Source organism: Equus quagga, chromosome 13 (genome assembly GCF_021613505.1).
Source record: "Equus quagga isolate Etosha38 chromosome 13, UCLA_HA_Equagga_1.0, whole genome shotgun sequence".
Taxonomy (NCBI): Eukaryota; Metazoa; Chordata; class Mammalia; order Perissodactyla; family Equidae; genus Equus; species Equus quagga.
The window spans coordinates 98,492,962-98,518,238 of record NC_060279.1 but is presented as its reverse complement, the minus strand read 5'-3'; the positions used below and the strand labels follow the sequence as shown (position 1 = coordinate 98,518,238).

Here is a 25,277-nt window from a genome sequence, read left to right as displayed (position 1 = left end):
GGGGCCGGGATTGGGGGCCCAGGCAGAGGGGTCAGGGCTGGATGGATGGGGGCCCCGGGCAGAGGCGTCAGGGCTGGGGAAGTCAGAGAAGCTCAGGGGACCTTGGGGGAAGTCCAGGGGGCTATGGGAGTCCAGTAAGGTGCCTGACCAGCCTAGCGGGAAGGGTATCGGAGGGCTTCTCAGAGGAGGCGATGTTTGAGCAGAAAGATAAAAGGAGTGAAGTTCCAGTTGAAGCAAAGGAGAACAGTGTTCCAGGTAGGGGCACAGGACATACAAAGGCCAGGCAGTGAGAAAGAGCTAGTAAACACACAGTGGGCCCATCCATCCATCATTAAATTAAGACAGTCAGCAAGCACATCCCTGGGTTTCTTAACTTTCGTTTTGCCAGGGTCTCTTTTGGCATCTGATGAAATCTTTTTCAGAATCTTGTTTGTTTTTAAATGTATGGGATGCATTCAGAATAGAGGAAATAATACAGTACCATCTGCATTCTTTATTAATCTCTCAAATAACAAGATCTAACGGGGTCCAGTAGCTACTGTAATTGATGGGTAGTGATGAACGTCAGCGGTATTTCGAGATGTCTGCAAAAATAGTGTGACATGGAGACATCTGTCATTCTTATTGGTGACACGACCGCAGCTTCTGCCAATACTGCTATGACTTATGGCCTCACCCGTAATGGGGGCAAAGGTGACATTTCAGTTAGAGGGTGGTAAACATAAAAATCTGAATTTTTTTTCCCCATCCAAGTTCACAGACCTCCTGGATTCTATCCACTGACGCCTTGGAGGTCCGTGGGCCCAGGTTAAGATGGTTCCATGCCCAGCCTTGTGCTGGGTGCAAGAAACAAATCCGGGACTTCAATCCGAGGGGACAGAGGGAGCTGACAGTTGAAGGCGCCAGTGGCTGTGGCTGGAGCAGGGAGGGCAGGGGTGAGGGACTGGGCTGTGAGGGGAAAAGGCTGGCCTGGTGAGCCTGGACTCACTCGGCGCTGCGGACCTGGCTCTGCCCCAGGAGAAAGAGATGGAGAAGCAGAGGCTGCTGTACCAGCAGGCGCGGCTGCACACCCGGGGCGCCGCGGAGATGGTGCTCCAGATGATCAGTGCCTGCAAAGGTGCCCTCACCGTGCACTCGGGTCCTCCTGAGCACGCCCTCCTGTCCCCACTCTCCCTGCCCACCCACTCCCCGTGTGCCCAGTGGCCACACCCTCTCACCCCTGCGTGCCTGTGGTTTGCACACACACCCCAGCCCACTTGCCTTGCAGTTGTTCCACTTGCCTTGCAATTTCTCTCTCCTCTTCCAGTCACGATCACCCCCGCATGCACGCCCTTGCACCCTCCTCCACCCCCTTCCCTCGCATCCCCTGGGATGGCCGTTTTCTTGTGAGTGGAGAACGCTGCTCCGAAACCGATCGGGCCATCTTTTGCTGCCCCCTCCAGGAGAGACGGGCGCCATGGTGTCCTCCACCCTCAAGCTGGGCATCTCCATCCTAAATGGAGGCAATGCAGATGTGCAGCAGGTAACGGGTGAAGGGATTTGGGAGGATGGCTAAGGGGCGGGGCGTTCCTGTGTCACTCCCAGCTCCCCCCCCCCCCCCCCCCCCCTGCAGAAAATGCTGGATTATCTGAAGGACAAGAAGGAAGTCGGCTTCTTCCAGAGCATCCAGGCGCTGATGCAGACATGCAGGTAGGCTCTGGCTACACCTTTTAGTTAAGCTGTCTGGTGTGGCTGAGCCCCCACTCCTGGTACCACTTCCGGTTCCAGGAACAGAGCCCCACTCGGAGCAGCTCGAATAACAGGGAGTTTACTCTAAGAATTCACATGGAACAATAAGGGAGGCAAAATGCCGCAGGCTTTAAGAATGAGTTGTGTTATGATCCAGACAGCTGGACTGGAAGGTTGTTCAGGATCCAAGGGGCAGCCAGCAGCGGGGAATCGGGGCTCCGATGGCCCCCAGTAATGTGGCTCGAGTCCTGTCTGCCTTTGTTCTCCTCTTGCTGGCGGCTGACTTTCCCGACCCCCTGAAGCTTTCCTGTCTTTCCCTCAGCGTCCTGGATCTCAATGCCTTTGAGAGACAGAACAAGGCAGAGGGGCTGGGCATGGTGAACGAGGACGGAACCGGTGAGGCCCTCTCTTGGGTGTCCCTCTCCCCAGGACATCCTCCTCCTTCGGGATCTGCCTCCACCCCCAATGCTGCCCAGAGCTTCCTTCCTCCAAGGCTCCCCCCTCCCCAAGAGCTTCCCCGATCCCCGTCGCCCCCGCCCCCCCACCCCCCCGCAGTGGTCGCCCTTGCTGCCCCACCATGGTCCCCACCCCTGGGTGTCCTTCTGTCTGGGTTCTCTTGTCCATCAGCAAGTGAAGCCCGCCTGGAACATGCCCCAAACCTCCCATCCTGGTTGGTGTTCTCTCATTAATGTCCCTAATCCGGGTTAATCGACTCTCCTCTTTGCTGTGTTGTGACGTATCTAACCTTTCTGCCCTGACCCTCGCCTCCTGCCTCTCACCTCTACCTGTCCATCTCTCTCTGTCTCTTCCCTCTTCTTTCTTTTTCTCGGCTTTTACCCTCATTTCCCACTCTCTTCCTTGCTCCTTACCGCCCTTTCTCTTTCTGGGTTGTTTCTCTGTGTCTATGTCTTCATCCCTGACCGTCTCACCGTGTGTGTTTTTCTGTGTCTGTCTCTCTGTCTCCTTCGGTCTCTCTCGTTCCCTCTTTTCTCCTGCTTCCTCCTCCCATCCTGTGGCTGCCCCAGTCATCAACCGCCAGAACGGTAATTCCCCGCCCGTAACCCCTTGCTGTGCGACTGCCACCCCTTCCCTTCTAACCCCCAACCGCCCCTCCACCTGGGGGCTGAGGATCTGGGACATCCGGGGATGGAGGAACCCTTCCGTGGGTGCACCATGCCCGCGGAAAATCTGAGGTCCGGGGTCCAGAGACCAGGATTCGGGCCCCAGATTAGCCACCAACATCACCTGGGACTACGAATAAGTCCCTTACCTTCCCTAAGCCTCAGTTTCCCCATGTGTAAAATAGAAGCTAGCGAAGATGGCACAGATCCCTTTCCAGCTGGATGTTCTCGCACTTCCAGACCCAGATTCGCAGTCCCGAGGTGGGGTGATCCCCACTCCCACCTACCCAGCTCTCTGAGCCGCGACCCCAGACTGGTCGGGTCTGCGGTTCCCATCACCAACCGGATTGGTTGCCCCAGCTCCACTCTGATTGGTGTGCATGCCCCCTCTGCGCCTGCTCTGATTGGCCCATTCACCTCTTCCCTCCCCTACAGCTCACCGTGATGGGCTTCTTTCAGATGCTCGTTCTGATTGGTTTACACGCCTTCCCCTCTGCTTCTCCTGGATTGGCTGCTTTCAAGGCATCTGAGCCACTTGGCTGTCTTTCAGTCCCATCCTCAGACGAATCCCTTCCTGCTCAGAGCCTTTGGGTGAAAGTGAGCCCAACCCCCCCATAATCCATTAACCTCCACGCCCCGAACCTCTGCTGGGTCCGCAGACATTCCCGGATGTCACATAAGTGGTGACATCACGGGGATACTGATGTTGTAGAAAGACCCTTGAGGCCCCAGCTTCATGACTTGGGGCCCCTCAGGTCTCCATGAACTCTGAGGTGGGGACCCTCCCGTGTCATGGACGCTCGTGGCGCTCACAGTTCCTTTGAAGCGGTGACTGCTCCTCCCCGCGCCCCTGTGCTTTGTGCATGAGGGTGCAGTGTGCATGGGCCGTGTGCATGCGTGTGCTGTGTCCTGGCACATCTGACCCCTTCTGGGCCCTGGCCCCCTCTTTCCCCCAGGAGAAAAAGTCATGGCAGATGATGAATTCACCCAAGACCTGTTCCGATTCCTGCAACTGCTCTGCGAGGGGCACAATAATGGTGAGGAGGAGGGGCGGGTGGGCAGGAGGCCGAGGTTTGGGGGCAGTCTGCAAGGGTTGCCTGACTTAATCCATAGTCCCCTCCTCTGATTTTCAGTGATGCCTCACCACCCATCCTGACCTTGTCCTTGACCCCATTGCCCTTCATCCTTTCCTTTCAGTCCTCATCAAGCCTTGTCCACTCCCCTTCCTAAGTCTTTTGAATTTCTGGAATCTAGCCACTTTGTTTCTCTTTCACCTTCTCTCACCAGTCCAGTTCCCCAAAAGCAATCTGCCAAAAACCAATTGGCCAAGAATCGATTTGCCCAAATGAGCAATTACCCTTATGCCATTTTTCCACTGGCATTTTGCAGTGGCTGCAGAAGTTCAGTAAATGTGGTGGATTTCCATACTTTGGGTGCATATAGGGAAAAAAAAAATCACACGACATTTTTAAATGAGTCTGTTCAAATCACATTAATTTTGCTTATAAAATGCTTTGCCAGGAGGAAGGCCTACAGATTTTTTTCCTGACTTAAACAAGAGTTTTCACAGCTTTTGTTCTGGTTCAGGCAATTGAACCAGATCAGGATGACATGCAAGTTAATGAAACACATCCGGTGGTGAGAAAATATAACCCCATGTGGCACACTTAGCTTATGTGAAAGGGGCAGCTAAAATTCTGTACAATGAACATTCTCCCCAACGCCATTTCCTCTAACAAACACGTACAGTGTCGAGGTTGTGGTTGTGACGCTTAGCAGGTGATGAGGAAACCACAGACTGCCCAGAAATCAACCTGCACGACAAGAATGGGAGTAGTTATACGTGTAACTTCCATAGAAGCTGCACCCCACGTGGCTAGTGTTCTTTAAGGTAATTGATTAGTAAAGACCTTTAACCTTCACTCTTTTCTTTTCCACAAAGGACAAAGCATGATCCATTGCTTTGCATTCTCAAAAGCTCTTATGCCCATAACTAGTTCTTCTTCAAAGTTTATTAAATATCTTCGTGCCACATGACTATGGTTTCCTCTCTTTAATTTAACTAAGGTGGAGTCAGTCTTTGGGGTTGAAGATGAACTTTATTTTCTGGATCTATGACTTTTTAGAAATGAGAATGTTCTTGTGGGTAGGATTTCTCTGTCCCAACAACTTTGCAGTCCAGTCCTCTGCCTAAATTCATGGATTCATTAACCAACCGAATCAAAGAAATATTTGGAATATCTTTCTAATCTCAGATGCCTGGCATGTCTTGAGTATTCAGTGCCATTCAAAGCAGAGAAAAGGGTGTTCCTTGTTTATTTGCATGTCTATGACAGTGTCTTCAGCTAACAGAGTCCTTTACAGGCGGGAGAGCTGTATATGTAACCATTTAGGCATATGGTCCCATTTAAATTAACGCAAAGGAGTTAGAAAACAGAATTGATGACATTTGCTTATAGAATCTCGAATATGTGAGTATACGTTCGTCTCTAACGTGAAAGCAGGCAAAATGGACATTCAGCCCGATACAGTGATTGTGAAGTGGCTGTTAGGATGTCACTGGAAAGTAAAACTTTGGAGGGAAAAGGAAAAACTTTCAAGGGCTGTAAAAGCCATCCTGTACAACGTGACATTGCTGTCAGCATTCACAGGACTTAACTGAATCCGTCTTTGTTGCCTTGATAATTTGATGAGTTGGTCATTTGGCAAATGGGTCTACAGAGGTGGTTCTTAAACTTAACGTACCTAAGAATCACCTGGAGGCCTTGTTAAAATGCAGACTTCTGGGCCCCACCCCAGAATTTCTGGTTTAATAGTTCTGGGCTGGAGCCCAGGAATGTGCATTTCTAACAGGTCCCCAGGAGATGCCGCTGCTGAGTCTTGGGGCCACACTTTGAGAACCACTGCTCCGAAGCGCAGCTTTTTTTGAGAACCACTGCTCCAAAGCGCAGCTTTTAACCTCGGCACTCTCTTTAAGGCCCTTTAAGCACAGTTTATTGACGTACCAGGTGCTGTCCCAAATTCTTCATGTATATTAAAGCATCAACACCTCACAACGGCTCCAGAAAGTAGAGTCTGTTTTGACTACCGTGCTACATCTGGGGGAACTGAGGCACAGTCTGTGTCACACAGAGAGGTTCGATAACTTGCCTGAGGCCACACAGCTGGGAATTCCTGTAGCAAACTCTTACTTATCTTTCAGGTCTCAGCTCAGAAGTCTCCTCCAGGGAGCCTTCTCTGACCACCCAGGCTGGGTCAGGCATCTCCTCGGCTCCTCCAGCCCCCGGGGCTTCCCCCATCACAACTCTGATCATTCCTGCCCACCCGCACCATCCCTGCCACCCATGAAGTGTTTATTGTTATTATTATTCTAGAACGTCTCAATCACACACTCAAGTAGAGAGAATGGTCTAACAACCCCCCAGGGCCCCAGGGCTCGGCCTAACAGTGACCAGCTTTCTGCCATAGAACAATGTTTTTCACATCCTGGTGGGAACCACTCGGCAGAGGCTCACGACTCAGTTTATCGCAGAGGTTCTCACCCTGACTGCACGCTGGACACCTGGGGAGCTTTCAAAGATGCTGAAGCCCAGCTTTCAATGCAGTTGGTCCGGGTGGGGCCTGAGCGCTGGGATTTTTGAAAGTCTCCAGGGGATTCTAATGTGCAGCCAAGAGCGAGGTTGACAGCTACAAATTGAGTGGGTTGAGATCAGAATTCTTCTGTAGCTCACTAGACGTAGCACAGGGTGGAAAATACCAGCATGCGCGGCACATAGTAAGGGCACGTGGCACTTCCATTCTGGGTACCCATGGATGTAATTCCTGATGAAACGTGTGCACCAGCTCCCAATGTAAAATGGATTTCCGACTGTAGGTTGCAGTTAGAAAAGGCTGAAAAGTTGGCACGAGAACATAAACTTCACAAAGGCAGGGACTTTGTTCACTTTGACTGCTGTATCCCCAGGGCCTGGAACAGTGCCTGGCAGACAGTAACTGCTCAATAAATTTGCAGTCCCAAAGAGTAAATGGCCAGTCTTCGTATCCCGAAAGCATATAGTATATGCTTGATAAATATATATTGAATGAATGAACACATAAATGACAGATGCTTACCTCTTGCTTTTGGGAGATGCTCAATCAATATTTGTTGGATAAATGAATAGCCAATCTTCCATCTCCCCCAGCACATAGTAGGCATTCGATAAAAATGTTTGGAAACAAATGGAGGACTGAATCTCCACTTTCCTCTGTTACATTGTAGGTCAAAGAAACATATCTTGGAAAACAATGAGTGAATAAATAATTGACCCTTCACCACAGCTGGCATGTGGTAGGCCCTCCATAAGTATTTATTACATAAATAAATAAATGATTCTCCATCTTGCTCTGACACACAGTAGGTACTTAATAAAGAGTTATTACATAAATTAATGATTATATGCCTTCTGGCATACAACAGGCACTCAATAAGCTCATTGCGTAAAGGAATAAATGGCCCACTCTCCACCTCCCCTAGCACATAGTAGATTCTCGACGAATGAATGACTTTTTATCTCCCTAGATTTCCAGAACTACCTACGGACACAGACAGGGAACACGACCACTATTAACATCATCATCTGCACGGTGGACTACCTCCTGCGGCTGCAGGTCAGGATGTGAGGCCGTCCAGGAGTGGCCTGGGTCGGGGGCCGTGGGGCCACGGTTGGCCCCGGCACCCCCTCACACCCTGTCGGCCCCCAGGAGTCCATCAGCGACTTCTACTGGTACTACTCCGGCAAGGATGTCATCGAGGAGCAGGGCAAGAGGAACTTTTCCAAGGCCATGTCGGTGGCGAAACAGGTGTTCAACAGCCTCACCGAGTACATCCAGGTAGGGCCCGCCCGCGGGCGCGGGGTGGGCGGGGCGGCCCCGCATCCGCGCCCCGCCCGGCGCTCACGCAGCCCTCCGCCGCCAGGGCCCCTGCACCGGGAACCAGCAGAGCCTGGCGCACAGCCGCCTCTGGGACGCCGTGGTGGGATTCCTGCACGTGTTTGCCCACATGATGATGAAGCTCGCTCAGGTTCGGGCCCCTCTGTCTTGCTCCAGCGGCTTCCGGGCATCCCCCCAAGGGGCGCGTCCCCAAGTCTTGCCCCATCGGCCAGTTTCTCACCCAAGCGCTCCTGCCAAGTTCCGCTCCGGTTCCCTCCCGGTGTCCAAATCCATCTTCCTTCCGGATGGGCTCTCCGCTTGACCCCGCCCCTCCTCTGCCACCGCCAATCGGCTCTTTGCCATCCGCGCTTCCATTGGTCTGGCGTCTGGGCCACGCCCCCTCTGGCCCGGAGCTCCTCTCTGATTGGCTGATGTTCTTTCCTCGCTGACGGGGTCATCTCAGGTTCAGACAGCCCCGGGGATGGGATGGGGGCCGGCTTGCAGATCAGGGCCCGGGGCTGAAGGAGTATTTTGCTTCTTTCTTCTGCGTGCGGCAGATGACGCCCATCCCGGGCACCCATGATGTAAGGTCCCTGCCGAGCCCCGGTCTCCCATCTCTAGAATCTTCGTGCTCCCCTTTTCCCCAGCACCCGCGCCCCGCTGCAGCCTTGTCAGTGTCTCACGAACACCTTATCCATTTGCTCTGCTTCTGTCTGGTAAACGTATTCGAGGCTGCCATAGACACTGCACCAGGGCTCGACATCTGAAGGGGCGCCAGCCGCCTTGTAGAGAATCATACACATACCGGTGTATTTATTACAGTAGTTTTCCAGCAGATGGCAGTCAAGTTGCCTGTATATTATAATTTCCCAACAGCAAGAGTGTTGAGGAGGGGTGCCTTTTCTGATTCACTCAGAGGTGCCACAGGGGCTGGCAGAAATCCTGTCTGGTGTCATCTGCCTTTTGAAAGGAGCTGAATTTAAGAATGCAATTCCTCAGTGTCAGGCTGCTGGCATAACCTGAAAATTCTAGAGAGTGTCTGTATCTTCGTGCTGCAAATCCTGCAGTGTTAATTCATCAGCGTGATCTAGGGGTAGGGGCAAAGGCTAGAAATCCGATGCAAAGTGGTGGCTTATGGGGGTGGAGTGGGGGGATTGATCAGTTCACATCACAGATCCGGGGCCTAGAGTGATGTCCGCAGAAATGCCTCTCTCCTCTCTGGCTTCATTCTCAGTCAGGCTCTCCCCACGGGCTGCAAAAGTGGCGCCCAGGCTCCCAGGCAGCCCTGCTAACAGCTCCGGGGGAAGAGAACCCCTCTTTCTTAGGAACCTCTGGAAAAGCCCTTTCGATGGTCTCTGATTGGACTGTTGGGTCACATGCCCATCCCTGAGCCAATCACCGTGGCCGGGGAAAGAGAGCTCTGATTGGCCAGGCCTGGTCACGTAGCCACCCCTAGACCAGGAACGTGGGGTTCCCCCCTGAGCTCTGAGAGTGAAGTTGTTAAGAGAAGCAAGGGGCTGCATCGCGGGCGGGCGCACACAGCAGACACCGCTCGGCTTCGGATCTTGAGATCCTGGAATGTTGGAATCTTACAGTCCGATTGCAGAGCTTTGGGAGTGTGGCAATGTGTTAGGGTAGAAGGAGCCTTACATCCCATTTGTTTGGCATCTTTCCCCTCCTTCATTTTTTTTTTTAGTTAGAACCATATGAAATTACCACTTTGTGGGTCAAAAATTGGCAATTTTCTGGAGCTCAACCTGATATAATAAGGATCCTGTGGCAGAATTGTGACTATTTTGGAGACTTCTGTGGGTCCTACTTCTGTGGGCACTGTGACAGGGGAGGCAATGTGTCCCCACATTCTTCCCAAATGGCTTACCAGAAAACACATGGCTGTATCTTCCAGCCTTTTTCCTGAACTCAGAGTCCCACTTTTTTCCATCTCTCATTCATTCAACAAACAGGTGTCAAGCACCCAACATAGCCCAGGTGCAGTGCTGAGCTCTCTCCCTTCCCAGATCTGTATCTCTGTCCCCAGTACTTGCTTCTTCTGTCTCTGTCTCTCTTGGCCCCAAGCATCTGCTCTCCGAGCCCCGTCCTCCCTCCAGTCCTCCTCATCTGCCAGCCCCTGGCCCCGCACATCACCTGTTGGGCTGCTTTCCCAGAAGTGCCAACCCCGCCCCCACAATCTTGTCTCTCTGCCCCTTCCCCTGCTTCCGAGGAACATATCTGGACTCGGGTCCCCTCGGAGGTAAGAGGGTAGAACAAAGGGGTCTTAGGCCCTGCTGGGCGGGGGAGGAGGGGAAGGCGTCTCTGCAGAGACCAGCCCTGACATAGCTGACATGGGGGTCTCTAGGACTCGAGCCAGATTGAGCTGTTGAAGGAGCTGCTGGATCTGCAGAAGGACATGGTGGTGATGTTGCTGTCACTACTAGAAGGTAAATGCCCAGCAGGTGGGGGTGAAGGAGGGTACGAAGGTGCAGACCACCCCAAGAATGGCCCCCTGAGCCCCAGGAGACCCTAACCTTCCACCCCGTCTGACATCATGTCAGGGTCAAAGCCACAATAACAAGCCCGGCAAACACTTATTGTGTTTGCTGCCTGGACGTTTAGGAGTTCATTGAATGCCCAGAGAAATCTTAATAAGGTGGATGGCCTGGATGCTTTTTAAAATTTACATATTTATTTATTCACTAAATGTGTCAGTTAGCTTCTGCTGCCTAACAAATATCCCCACAATTTAGTGACTTCAAACAACTATAATTTGTTACTGATTAATAAAACAATTTAACTAGTAGACAAATACTTTTTTCTGTAGAGGTTCGTAAAGAGTGTCCTTGTTCTTTTATATGGCTGCATAGTACTCCACGGTGTGGGCATACAGCAATTCATTTAACCACACGCCTATCAATGGACATTCAAGGATTTAAAAAAATATTTTGCTATTACAAACAATGTTGCAATGAAGAATGCTCTTACAGTGGCTTGCTTTTCTTGTAACTAATTGTTTGCTTTTAAAAATCAGAAGGTTCCCTTTAAACATCAGATTTCCAGCTTTTCTTGAAAAATTGAAAGATTTGGTGACCCTGGATCCACATTCTCACATGGCAAAAATCAGCTGCCCTGGATTAAATCGCTGAATTATATCAATGTTAAATCTCTTGATTTTGATGAGTGTGCTATGGTTATGTAAAAGAATGTCCTTGTCTCTTAGGACACATACACTGAAATGTTTAGGCTAAAAAGGCCACGTGTCTGCAACTTACTCTCAAATGGTTCAGGGAAAAAATATACATGGGAGGGAAATTATAAAGCAAATGTGGCAAAATGTAAACAATTGGTGAATCTGGAATATATAAGCGTTCCCTCCACTATTCTTGCAACTTTCATGTAAATTTGAAATTATATTAAAATTGAAAGGTGCAAAAAGAAGCCGGAGCCAGTTTGTTTTAGAGGGGGTGTGGGAGCCCAGTTTGCCACAGTCTCCACCTTGCCCTGCTGTCTCACCCTTTGTCCTGCCTCCCTCATCTGTGGACCTGCTTGGCCTCTGGGGGCTAGGGGAAGGCTTAGGTGTGTGAGCTCTGAGGTCATGCAGCTCGGGGTCAAGTCCTCCTCAACCCCTTCCTGGCTAAGGAAGCCGGAGTGTGTGGCTTACTCTGAATCTCAGTGTCCTCTGTAAAAATGGATAGTAATGTCCCTTCTTGAGAGAGCATGGATGAGATCAAGGATGAGAGCACGCCAGAGCAGCCCTGGGCATGGCGTCTGGCTTATGCCATTGTCATCTTTATTGATGACTCCCCAGCTCTCGGGGGAGGTGGACAAAGACAGGATCAGCCAGGTTCACCTGCTGCTGGTGCAGATCAGGAAGTGCCCTGTGCCCTCTGAAGGGAGACCTGGGAGCTGGTGCAGGAAGCTTCCGCCAGCACAGTGCATCCTGGGGGCTCCTGAGCTGGAGAGAGGCAAGCCCGCTGGGGCCCCAGAAAGGAGGCTTTGCCGGGCTGCACTGACCTGGGGCCGCCCGCAGGGAACGTGGTGAACGGCATGATTGCCCGGCAGATGGTGGACATGCTGGTGGAATCCTCATCCAACGTGGAGATGATCCTCAAGTTCTTCGACATGTTCCTCAAGCTCAAGGACATCGTGGGCTCTGAGGCCTTCCAGGACTACGTCACCGATCCCCGTGGCCTCATCTCCAAGAAGGACTTCCAGAAGGTGGGTGCTGGAAGGCGGATGGGTGTGGGTGCCACGGGCCGGTCGTGTCCTTCCTGGCTGCCTGCCTTGGGCAGGAGACGTCTCTGCAAACCTCAGTTTCTTTCTCTGTAAAATGGGGATAAAACAGTCCTTGGTCGTTTTGAAGATGAAATGCATTAACACAGATAAGAACCGTTATTTCTATTATCATTATTAATAGTCATAATATTATCATCATTATCAATCGAGATCAGTTATTCAGTTGATAAACATCTACTGAGTTTCTCTTCTCTGCTGGGCCCTGTGCTGGAACCATGGACACAGCCGTGACCGAGACAGACGCAGCCCTGTCTTCATGAGGCTTATAGTCTAATGAGGGAGGCAGTCACTACTGACCGTTGCAGGTCTAACTCATGAGGCTGTGAGGAGGGAAATGCAGAAACCAATCTGGCTCTGCCCTTCCTGTGTCACCCCAGGTAAGTCACTGTCTACTCTGAGCCTCAGTTTCCTCCTCTGTGCAGTGGGCTAGGATGATGACATTAACTCTCTCACGGGACTGCAGAGAGGGTGGACAGCGTGTGGCCAAGGCTGGAACACAGGAGCGCACCACGTGAGCCGCTGTTATTCCTGCCAGATGGTTTCCATCACTGTTTTATCAACTTTTTCTTTTGAAATAACTTCAGGCTCATAGAGAAGTTGCCAGAACAGTACATAGAGTTTCTGCCTTCCCTTTACCCCTATTGCCCAAATGTTAACTTTTTACCACGTTTGCTCTGTCACGAGTCCCCTTTACCTCTAAATACCTCAGCGTGTGTCCCCTGAGAACGAGTTCATTGTCTTACAGAACCACAGAACAATTATGCAAATCAGGAAATTAGCATCCACACAATGCTGCTGTCTGTGGACCTTACTCAGTTGTCACTCCTGGAAGAAATTCTTTTCCCTGCCAGGGATCCAGTCCAGGGGCGGGGACTGCATTTAGGCACCGCGGCTCGTTAGCCCCCTCCAATCCCACACGCTTCCTTGATCTGTGTGTCTTTCATGACCTTGACAATTTTGAAGAATAGAGGTCAGTTGGTTTATAGAATGGCCCAGTGTGGGTTTGTCTGAATTTTCCTCATGATGCCATACATCTTTGGCTGGAATGTCATGGAAAGGACCTGTCCTTCTCAGTGCCTCGTATCAGGAGGAACGCGAGGTTGGTTCTTCCCGATACTGTGGATGTTAACGTGGCTCCCTTGGTTATGGTGGAGTCTCCCCTCGTCCCCATTGTCCGGATGCTACCATGAGGACGTGCTCTGAGACCGTGTGAATGTCCTGCTCGCCCTCTAGGGTTAGCATCCGTTGATGATTCTTGCCGGAAACAACTGTGACTATGGTAATTGACAAATGGTGGTTTTCTAATTTCACCCTACCCGTTATATTTATCAGTTACCATTTTACCATAAGGGAGAGTTCTTCCCTTCTCCTCCATTTATTTACTCATTTGTCCATTTACCTATCTATATCTGTGTAGACTCGAGGCCTCTTATTTTAATCTAGGGGTTGCAGTCACTACTGTCCATCAGCATTTGAATAAGCTCAGGATCTCCTGAGTTAAAAATAAGGTGCCCCAGGGTTGGCCCGGTGGCGCAGCAGTTAAGTTCGCACGTTGCGCTTCTGTGGCCCGGGGTTTTCAGGTTCGGATCCTGGGTGTGGACCTACACACCGCTCATCAAGCCATGCTGTGGCAGGTGTCCCACGTATAAAGTAGAGGAAGATGGGCACGGATGTTAGCTCACGGCCAATCTTCCTCAGCAAAAAGAGGAGGATTGGCGGCAGATGTTAGCTCAGGGCTGATCTTCCTCAAAAAGGAAATAAATAAATGGATAGATAAAGTGCCCCCTGCCTCCCAGCACCTCTGAGCATCTCTCCCCACTTCTCAGCCACGCCTCCCAAGAGCTGTCAACCCTCACTCACTCCCTTCTCACCTCCCACTCCTTCCCTGATTCAGGGCTGGCTGCTCTTGGCAGCATTTGCCACGGTCGGCCATTTCCTCCCCCAGCAAAGCCTGCTTCCCTGGGCATCTGTGCCACACACTCCCAGGGCCCCCACCTTCCTTTCCAATCGCTTGCCAGCCTGGGACCTCCTCCTCCAGGAAGAAGAGGATCTAACGCTTATCATGGCCTCCCTCTGTGCCAGGTCCTGTGTGTAAATGGATTCGTTCACTGAATCCTTACAGCAGCCCTCTGTGGTAAGGACTGTTTCTTAGCCCCATTTTACAGAAGTGGAAACTGAGGCACAGGGAGGTGAAGTGACATGCTCAAGGTCACCCAGCTAATAAGTGACAAAGCTGGGATTAGAAGTCAGGCAGTCTGGCTCCAGAGTATCCTGCCTCCGGATTCATCCATCAGTCTAGTCCAGTAAATAGTCAGTGAAGAACTCCGGGTGCCAGGCCCTGGCTGGGAGGCCCGCCCCGCTCTCAGGACTGGCGGGTGCAGGGACAGAGTCTCAGTGGGCCTACAAGAGAGTCAAAAAGGACTCTGCAGGAGCTGGCGTGCACAGCATTCCTAATTTAAAAATGATTCTGCTCGGTAGAAAAAGCCATCCACAAAAGGAAAAGGCAGCCTGCTGAATGGGAGAAAATGTTTGCAAACCACGTATCTGATAAGGGGTCAATATCCAAAGTATACAGGGAATTCACAACTCAAAAGCGATGAAACCAACAACCCAGTTTAAAAATAGGCAGAGGAATGGATAGACATATTCCCAAAGAAGACACACAGACACCAGCAGGTACATGAAAAGACACTGGACGTCACTCACCCTCAGGGAAATGCAAATCAAAGCCCCCAGGAGATCGCACCTCCCACCTGTGAGGATGGCTGTTATCCAAAAGGCAAGTGATAAGTGTGGGCAAGGATGTGGTGAAAAGGGAGGCTTTGTCTACTGTTGGTGGGAATGTAAACTGGCGCAGCCACTATGGAAAGCAGTATGGGAGTTCCTCAAGAAATTAAATAGAACTGCCATACGATCCAGCAATTCCACTTCTGGGTAAATGTGCAAAGGAAATGCAACTATTAGCTCGAAGAGGTGGCAGCCTCCCCATGTTCACTGCAGCGTTATTCGCAGTAGCCAAGACATGGAAGCAACCTAAGTGTCTGTCAGTGGAGGGATGGATCAAGAAGACGTGGTGTATATATAGAGACACAATGGAATATTATTCAGCCTTTAAAAAAAAAGGAAGTGCTGTCATTTGCGGCAACATGGATGAACCTGAGGGCAGTATGAAATAAATCAGCCAGAGAAAGACAGATGCTACCAGATCTCACTTCTATGTGGAATCGAAAAAAGGTGAACTCGTAGAAACATAGACTAGAAAAGTGAGAGGTGTCCAGGGGCTGGGAGGTGGGGGCATAGAGAGAGGTTGGGGAAAGGGTACAAACTTTCAGTTATAAGATGAATTTTTTTAGAACAGGTAAAGATCACTCCCACCTGTTCAGGGCTTTACAGATCACAAGATTTGATGTCACGTACACAACATTTTATAGCCCAATATCTCTGTTTCACGAAGTTGAAAGTAACAAGCAACCTGTAACTTTGAAAGTGCATCAGTTTTCTTTTTTGAATAAATAATACATTCACAAGATTAAAAAGTAATATATAACAAGGTACAAAGTGAGAAATCTCACTGCCGCCTCTTTCTCAACCTGCCCTTCCCCCACTCCCACCACTGTGAGTAAGCATTAGTTTCTTTTGAACCTTTCCAGATACTGTTATTTTCCTCCTTTTGTACATAATAGGTAAGGAACTACATACACTAGTCTGTATCACTTGACAATATATTCTGGAGATACAGGGAGTGTCCTCCTTATTTTTTTTTACAGGTACCCAATATTCTACTTTGTATATGTATTATAGTTTATTTGATTATTCCCTGTTGATGGACACTTTTCCTGTTACAATGCATGCTGTAGTCAGGGCTGCCATGGATAGTTGTGCAAGTTGTGCACTGTGCAGAAGTGCAGTTTATAGCACAGATATTATAAATTGGTACTGCAGATTTCCAGCAGATGGAAGTAAGCGTGCTGAGGAAGGCTCCACATGGCCCGCAAACAATGCCGGCTGCAATGATTACCCTTGTACATACGTCATTCTGTATGTGCAGTTATATCTAAGGATAAGCTTGCAAAAGTGGGATTGCTGGGTTACAGGGTAAATGCATTTGTCATTTGGACAGATTTTGCCCTCCATTTTTCCCCCTCGTTAGCAACATGTGAGAGTACTTGTTTCCCCACAGTCTCGCTGCTAGACCACATTGTCAAATATTTGGATTTTTGCCAATCTGATAGGTGAAAAATGGTATTACAGTGCAGGTTTAATTCACATTTCTCCTGTCATGAGTGCAGTTAAGCATCTTTTCATGGTATTGTTTTTGTACTACTTGTTCAGTGAACTGACCATGCCCTTGGCTTATTTTTCTATTGGGATGTTGGTATTTTTCTTCTTGACTTCTAGGAGCTCTTTATATATTAGGCTGATTATAGCTTTGTTAGCAATAGGAGTTACATCCATTTTTCCTGGTTTATCATTTGTCTTTTGACTTTGCTTATGGTGGGTTTCTTTTGCCATGCAGAATACTTGATTTTTATGTATTTTATGAAAATCACTTAATTTTATTAATTTTTAACAAAATAGGAAATACAGGAATACATTCCTCTTGTAAGGAAATTCAGATCGATCCAGTGTTGGTTGAAGTCAGCTTTGACCCCACCCCCAATCCTATTCTCATCCCACCTCTGCAAATGCTGCCAGTGTCATCCACGTGGTCTATGTCCCTCCAGACATTCCTTTCTGCATTTCCGTTCATATGTAAATCTGCATTAAAAATATATAGCATTGTTTCATGGCTTCCCAAGTTCTTCGTGGTTGACAGAATTCTTGACAGTCTGCAAAGCACATCTCCATCCATAAGCGCTTTGCAGATTCCAGAACCTCTGCTACGCTTTGGAAAAGCCCTTCCTGAGCGCTGAAAACACATCGCAGGCTCCTACTTTAGTCTTGGCCTGGACCATTTTGAGATTTTCCTTATTTTTTTTTTATCGGCAAATATTTTATCTGCAAATATCTTTGTATGTCTCTTTAAATTAAAAGACTTCTTTTTAAAAACATCTTTATTGTGATAGAACTCACACACCATAAAATTCGCCCATCGAAAATGTGCCGTTCAATAGTTTTTTTAGCATATTCACAGAATTGTGTAACCATCGCTACAATCTAATTTTAGAACATTTTAACCACCCCAGAAAGGAAACCCTGGACCCTGTAACACTTACTTCCCATTTCCCCCACCCAGGCCCCTAGCAGCCACTCATCTACTTTCTGTCTCTATAAATTTGTCTCTTCTGGACACTTGATATAAATGGAATTGTACAGTATATGGTCTTAAAAGGCTACCCTTTTATGTAACAAGCCACAGTGTCATTCTCATGCCCAACCAAAAGCAAAACCATAAAAACAAAAAGAAAAATATCCACCATTCCTTAAATCAGCAAATGTCTGATCAGTGTTCAAATTTCCACATCTCATAAATATCACGTATTGTTTTTCGCAATTTCTTGGAACCGGGATCCAAACAAGGCCCACCCATGGCAATCAGTTGATCTCTCTTCAAACCTCCTTTTATCTACTGCTTCCCCTCTGTCACTTTTCCTTTTCCTCGCAGTTTATCTGCCACAGACGCAGGTCGTCAGTCCATAAAGCAGCTCTGCCTGGTAAAAATACAATGTATGACTTAAAAATTTCTAGTACCGACTCTTTAAAAAAAGAAAAAGGAACATGAAATTATTCTCAACGATATGTTGTCTTCAACCTTTGTTAGTACCATCAAGTCAATCTGACTCTTAGCGACCCTGCGGACAGCAGAGCGGAACCCTGCCGGGTCTTTCTGCGCCATCCTCTCACCTTCTGGCGCTCCATCAGACAATGCTCCGCTGCTGCTTGTGGGGGTTTCATGGCCAGTTTTTCAGAAGTGCATGGCCAGGTCCTTCTTCCTAGTTTGTCTTAGTCTGGAAGCTCTGCTGGGACCTGTCCAGCATGGGTGACCTTGCTGGTATTTGAAATACCAGTGGCATAGCTTTCAGCATCACAGCAACACGCAGCCGCCATGGTGTGACAACCGACAGACAGACGGGCAGTGTGGTTCCCTGACCAGGAAATAAACCCAGGCCGCAGCGGTGAGAGCGCCGAATCTTAACCACCAGATCACCAGGGCTGGCTTTTAATTAACCTAGTATATCCAAAATATGATTTCAACATGTAATCAATATAAAAAATTATTCAATACTTTACATTCTTTTTTTCAAAAGACAGGATGGATTTACACTATCAGCACATTACCATTTGCGGCAGCCACGATTCGAGAGCTCGGCAGCCACGTGGGGCTCGTGGCTCTCACTGGTGGTGCCATCCTCATGGTAGAGTTTCCAGAGTCTGGGTCTGGCGGGTGCATCCTTGTGGTGTCACTTATTGTGTTCCACTGTCCCCTGTGTTTCCTGTAAACTGGGACTGAGCTCAAGAAGCTCAATGTCATTCAGATTTGGGGTGTTTGTTTTTGGTTTTCCCAGCGCCTTCCTTTGTGGTACTGTGTACATCATCCATGAGGAGGCACAGCCTGTCCTGACATCTCTCCTTTTGTGACATCAGCAGCCGCTGCTGTTCAATGCCCACATTAGCTCATTAGAGACTGCAAAATGGCAATATCCTCATTTCTATATGTTTGACCACTTACCAGACCTCATTTGATTTCCCAAACATGAAACATCATATGATTTCCCAAACTCTTTACAAATCTTGTATTTTACACCACACTTTTCAGTTTCTTGATGGTTTAAAATCCCAAGTTCAGGATTTTTTTTTTAAAGGACTTTTTAATTTTCAAAAATTGGAACTGTTAAAAACTCTTCTCAGTTTTCAAGGTGCTGAGTACATTTGACAAATATGTATTGAGCAGCTACTGTATGCAGCAGCAGGCAATGCAGAGCCCACCCTCAGAGCTGATAGCCAGCCCAGTGGGGATGGGCGGGGGAAAATAAGTAAATAACCAAAGTAATGCCATGTTATAATCTGTGGTCTGAAAGAAATGAGCAGGGTGGCGTGCAAGAGAGCAGGGGTGGAGTGAGCCCTGTACACTGGGTGGTCGGGAAAGACCTTTCTAGAAGAGGACGCTGAAGCTGAGAGCTGAGAGGTACCATGTGAAGTTGGGGAGGTTGTGGCATCCCGGGCCCCGGGGATGGCAAGTGTAAATGCTGAAAGCTGGGAATGAGAGGGATGCAAAGAAGGCCAGTGTGGCTGGAGAGGGCTGCTGTGGAGGAGAGAGGAAGAAATAAAGTCTGAGAGATGAGAGAGGGCGGGCCTGGCTGGCTGCAAGGAGGACTTTGACATTTAACCTGAATGAGATGGAGCCAAGGCAGGACTCTGAGCAGGGGAAGGATGTGGTCTGGCTCACATGTTTACAGGGTCCCTCCAGCTGCATGTGGGGACAGACAGGGAGCAAGAGGACCAGGGAGGAGGTTGCTGTGATGGCCCAATAGGAGACGATGGGGGACAAAACCAGGGTGGGGGCCAGATTGTGGGTCTAGATCTGTTGAAAGCAGAGCTGACAGGTTTGCTGATGGATCAGGGGTGGGTGGAGATAAAAGAGAAGAGCCAAGGATGACTCAAAGATTTTAGCTTAAGCACCTGGGGTGGGTGGGTGGTGATGCTATTCCTGAGATGGCTAAGACTGTGGGAGGAGAGGTTCTGAAATCAAGAGTTCAGTTTTGGCCATTTCCAGTTTGGGGGAGAGATCCACAAAGAAATGTCAGGTACGGCTGCGGCTGTAAGTGGGTTCTGGAGAGCAGTCAGGGCTGGGATGTAATCTTGGTGGTCGTTGGTGTGGGATGGCATTCAGAGCCTCGGGCCTCAATGGTATCTCCATGGAGAGTGCTTATCTCAAGAGAGGGGTGCAAATTCCAAGCCTGAAACCACCCAACCCCTGCAGCCCTTAGAGATCTGGAAGATAAACTGACAGCAGGCAGAGAAGAAAGTGTTTCAAAAGAAGGTGGTGGGCTAATGGATGATGACAAAGAGAGAGCAGCAAATCCCAAGAGCAGAGTCCAGGACCGAATGGAGAGGATGGAGTCCCGGGACATTAGTGGGGGGATGGTGGCTTTCAGGAGGGGCAGTGTCACACTGCATCATAAGGGGAGAAGGCAAGTTGGCGGAGTGAGGGGAGAAGGTGAGGAGTTCCTGTGTGATTCTGTCTCCACGCTCTGTGGTTTCAAGACTTGCCCTTCATGACTTGCAAAGCACGTTACTCATTTAGAAAGCATTTTGCAAAGTTCTTGGCTACAAAGCACTTTTCAGAGCCAGAAAATTTCGCTTCTGTTCATACCCCAGAGCAGCATTTCTCAAACTGCAGGTTGCAACACATCTGTAGGTCACGAAATTAATCTAGTGAAGTCATGACCAGCATCTTTGAAAACAAAATAGACTAGAACATTGCAGAGCGTGTTGCACAGCAAAAGTCAGAATTGTGTCGTGAAAACTTTTTTTTTGGGTCACATTGTAAAATGCATTCTTACTATGGTCAAAACATTTCAAAACTGCCCTAGGGGACCTCTTGCAAAAAGTGCCTAGGATATCAGCACAAGAATGTTCTATGAAAGTGTTGTCTGTAAAGTAAAAAAACTGGAAACAACCTAAATGTCCATCATCAGAGGAATTGATAGAGTCTTCTATTTATAAAACAGGAATACTACACAGCAGTGAAAATGAATTCATTTGATCTCTATAGCAACACGGCTGGATCTTGAAAACATACAGTTGAATGAAAAAAAAGCAGGTTTCGAATGACATGATTTTAATAGCAATTCTTTAAATCAAAAATTGCACAGGACACTATCTGTTTTTTTGTGAGAAATGGTGAGATAGAGGTAAGAGAAATATTGACACATTTGGAAGGCTATGCCAACTGCAGGATAGTGGTTACCGTGGGGTGGGTGGGGGGAATGAAGCAAGAGAAGGATGCACAGAGGGCTCCACTCGCACCTGTAATGTTTTAGTTCTTAAAAAAAAAGTATTTGAAAAAAATATGTCAAGCCAGCCCTGATGGGCTAGTGGTTAAAGTTCGGCTGTCTCATTGCTTTGGCAGCCCAAGGTTCAGTTCTGAGTCACAGAACCACACCACCTGTCTGTCAGTTGCCATGCTGTGGTGGTGGCTCACATGGAAGAACTAGAAGGATTTACAACTAGGATATACAACTGTGCACTGGGCTTTGGGAGGAAAAAAAAAAAAAAGATTGGCAACAGATATTAGCTTAGGGTGAACCCTTGCATACAAAATATATATACATATATATCACTATGAGCATTTAATTCTGCGGTGATGGGCACATGCCAGTTTGTTTCAGTTTGAAATTTAGAGGCCTCCACTGTGTCAGGTGTCAATCATTTAGTTGCTGGAAATAGGAGGGGGGCAAAGGGGCTTGGGGGACGGGCAGAGGTGGTGGCATGTAGCCGTTGGGGCCCAGCCTTGAGGGGCCTGACTAATTGTCTCAGTTAGTTACCTAACTGGGAGACGGAAGGAGCTGCACTGGGGCAGGGCTGCAGGACAGACCTCTGAGTGAGGGACACTGCCGGCAGAAGGAGGAGGCCTGGGAGAGAAGTGCCATCGCCCCATTCTCCTCCCGCTGCCTGACCCCCAACTGAACGGACCCCACCTGAAGCCAGAGGGCCAAGAGAGCCTCTGATGCAGACAACAGGTGCCACGGACGGGGGGAGGAAGGGTGGAGAGCAGGCCTGCAGGGGCACACCTGGATGACACATAGAGAGCTGGGACAACATCTCTTTACCAGTTGCTACACAGGTGCTGACTCTCATCAATTCACATCTTACCATCTCTGAAAATGGAAAGTCTCTTACAGTGGGTGGCAGCTCAGCTTTATTGAAATGCAGCATTTCAGTATTTTCATGGCTGGTACAGCCTTGCTGGTGCCAACCTGCTGGGTATCCCCTTGGGTGCTGGTTATACGATTCTGGACTTTTCTCCCTCTATGAAAAGTCCATAGTTATGTTAAGAACAGCATCCAGGCTCCCCGGGCGGCCCTCTGACCTCCCCCGCCCATCCCTTCCCACTCCCCAGGCCATGGACAGCCAGAAGCAGTTCACTGCTCCGGAAATCCAGTTCCTGCTTTCGTGCTCCGAGGCGGATGAGAACGAGATGATCGATTTCGAGGAGTTCGCCAACCGCTTCCAGGAGCCGGCCCGCGACATCGGCTTCAATGTGGCGGTGCTGCTGACCAACCTGTCGGAGCACGTGCCGCACGACCCGCGCCTGCGCAACTTCCTCGAGCTGGCCGAGAGCATCCTGGAGTACTTCCGGCCCTACCTGGGCCGCATCGAGATCATGGGCGCCTCGCGCCGCATCGAACGCATCTACTTCGAGATCTCGGAGACCAACCGCGCCCAGTGGGAGATGCCCCAGGTCGGCGGACCTGCGCTCGTGCATGCTCGCCTCCCAAGGCTTTGGGGCATGCTCCTCGCATGCTTGGACCCCTCAAGGGGCTGTGCATGCTTTGCACATCTGCTCTGCAGACCCTGGTGGGCCCTTGCTCTGCTTCTGCAATGCACACCCTTTTACACACTTTTTATGGGCCCTGCTGTGCCCCTGCACATCCCTGGTTCTCCCACGCCTGCCTCCTGCAGACTTGGTCAACGCATGAACGTACATGCAGCAGCGCTGGTATGCCTGCACTGTGGCTGCTGGTACACCATGCCTACCTCTTGCACACTCACCCTGGGAGCTCTGGCATGCCCTAGTCCTGATGTAACCACACCCACACCCTGGAGTACATGGTTGTACACCTCTTGCTCACCTTCCCAGCAGCTTGTGGTGTGCCCTCTCTTGACCCTGGCCTACCCACGCCTACTCTTTTGCACACTCACTTTGGGGGGCTCTGGGAATGCCCTGGTACGCTGGCCCATACCTCACCAGTCACTGCATATGCCCCCAGATGCCCTCTGAGGTTCTAGCACACAGCGCCCATCCCACTTACTCTGGGCCCACATGTGGGTGCACAGCTCTTGCACACTCACTCTGAGGATGCGGCCTTGGCACATTATATTCTTGTCTACTTCTCACTCATTCACCTCCTCATGGAAGCCCTGGCACACCCACTCACACTTGGACCACCCTCTCCAGCTCACCCACAAGAGCCCCCGTGTGCCCCTGGTGGCCAGGTCTTCTCCCTAGCCTAAAGTGCCCTGTCTCGGCTCCCCAGACACCCAGCCCACAAATGTTGAATGCCCCTTATGTATTCACTTGCCCCAAGAGTACACTCGTGTGGCCCTGGCACGTCCCCAGCCCACCTCACATACTTAGCTTGCATGTGGTTCCCATGCCCCGCTCTCCCGCTCCTACATGGCCCCCCACACACACGCTCACCCCCAGCCCTGCCCCTGCTGCCTGGCAGCCCTCCTGCTCACACTCACGCTGCACGCCCAGCCGGCCTCCCCTTCATATGCCCCTTGTACTCACACTTCCCTTTCGTTCCTCAGATGCCCCAGGCACCTGCACACTCCTCCCACGTGCTCTTGCACGCTCCTTCCCATCTCACACTTGTACCCCATGAGGCTTGCACTCCCATCATCTCTTCAACAACTGGGCCCCTCCTGTTGCCTCCTCACTGATGCCTGGCTCAGGCACACCCGGGCTCACATTCCACACTGAGCCCTGTCCTCATGTGCCAGGCCCTCCTGCACTGACTCCTGGGTTCACTTGCACACTCATGCCTGCCTCACATGCACTGACTCTATGAATAATAGACCCCTACACACTAACACTCCCCCAAGAATTTTGGCCCCAGGCCCTTGCCTGCCTGCCCTGTGGGCCCACGTCTGCTGTGCACACTGAGCCCCATGTGGTTGCACACTGCCCACATCCTCCCATGCGCTACGTCCTCCTCGTGCCTGGTTCCTCCTGTAGCCCCTGGTGCCCTCTCACAAGGCTCCTGCACATCAGCCCCCTCACATACTCCACAGAACCCTCAAGACTTTGCACACTCCCCTGTGTCTCTTGGGGCACCGCTGTGTACTCAGCCCCCCAATCTGGCATGAAAGCGGTCACACCATCCTTGCCCCCAGGATGTCTGCTGCATCCTGCAGGAAGCCCCGGTTCACCACTGGCCCTTCACACTCTTGTAGGTGCTGTAGGAGCTCCACCCCCCTCCCCACCTGTCACGTGCTCCCCAGGTGCACACTCTTCCCCTTAGTGTATTCCTCCAGACACCCACTTCTGCCTTCTCACCCCTTCCCATTCCCACTCTCCTGGTCAGGATTCCGTTTAAGCCACGTGGGCCTCGAGCACTCATGCAGCTGTATAATAATAGCGAACACTGGACAGTATTTATTAGGCCCCAGGTGCTGTTCAAATCCCCCAGCATCTATTAACTCATTTAATCCTCACACCAACCCTATAATGTCGGTCCTAGCATTACCCCCTAATTTACAGAAGGGGAAACTCAGGCCCAGAGGGTTAGGTGTAAATCACGCAGCTGCTCAGTAGCAGAATCAGGATCCGAGTCCAGGCAGGCTGGCTGGCAGGAGGACTTTTGCCCTCAGCCACGACGCTCCATCTCTCAAAGGAGCTAGAAACATCGATTCTGCAGCCAGCTTGTTGGGAGTTCGAATCCCACATCTACCACCTCTCAGCTGCGCCACCCTGGGCACGGGACCTTCCAGGCGTCCATTTCCTCATCCGTGAAATGGGCCTAAGAGCCCCTCCCTCTAGGATTGTTGGTGAGGAGTAAATGAGCCCATCTGTGTAAAATGCTCGCAACAGGGCCTGGCCCGAGGGACGCCCTCGCAAGAGCGCCTGCAGCCTGCGCTGTCTAGGTTTGCTATTAATAGGAAAATCCACCACCGTGCGTCCAGAACAGCGGCGGCCGCAGCGAGAACGTGCAGCCGCCCTGGCTGTTGTCGCCGGGCCCCATCGCGCCCCTCCGTCCCCACCGCAGGTCAAGGAGTCCAAGCGCCAGTTCATCTTCGACGTGGTGAACGAGGGCGGCGAGTCGGAGAAGATGGAGCTGTTCGTGAGCTTCTGCGAGGACACCATCTTCGAGATGCAGATCGCCGCGCGCATCTCGGAGCCCGAGGGCGAGCCGGAGGAGGACGAGGACGAGGGCGCGGCCGAGGGGGCCGTCGAGGGCGCGGAGGAGGGCGCGGCGGGGCCCGAGGGCGCGGCGGCCACGGCGGCGGCGGGGGTCTCGGCCAGCCTGGCGGCGGCGGCGACCCGGGCCCTGCGGGGCC

The 25,277-nt window shown here is 50.5% G+C and overlaps 1 protein-coding gene across 1 annotated transcript in view; it reads left to right on the top strand.

The window, feature by feature from the left end:
- The window catches only part of RYR1 (ryanodine receptor 1), a 110,911-nt gene that overhangs the window by 72,685 nt on the left and 12,949 nt on the right, over window positions 1–25,277 (top strand). The window contains exons 79-91 of the mRNA XM_046680932.1: window positions 1,018–1,117; window positions 1,443–1,522; window positions 1,613–1,689; window positions 2,051–2,124; window positions 2,754–2,771; window positions 3,806–3,886; window positions 7,411–7,499; window positions 7,593–7,721; window positions 7,807–7,911; window positions 10,117–10,198; window positions 11,785–11,972; window positions 22,114–22,455; window positions 24,986–25,275. Coding sequence (XP_046536888.1) covers window positions 1,018–1,117; window positions 1,443–1,522; window positions 1,613–1,689; window positions 2,051–2,124; window positions 2,754–2,771; window positions 3,806–3,886; window positions 7,411–7,499; window positions 7,593–7,721; window positions 7,807–7,911; window positions 10,117–10,198; window positions 11,785–11,972; window positions 22,114–22,455; window positions 24,986–25,275 — 1,655 coding nt within the window. The remainder of the gene's footprint in view (window positions 1–1,017; window positions 1,118–1,442; window positions 1,523–1,612; window positions 1,690–2,050; window positions 2,125–2,753; window positions 2,772–3,805; window positions 3,887–7,410; window positions 7,500–7,592; window positions 7,722–7,806; window positions 7,912–10,116; window positions 10,199–11,784; window positions 11,973–22,113; window positions 22,456–24,985; window positions 25,276–25,277) is intronic.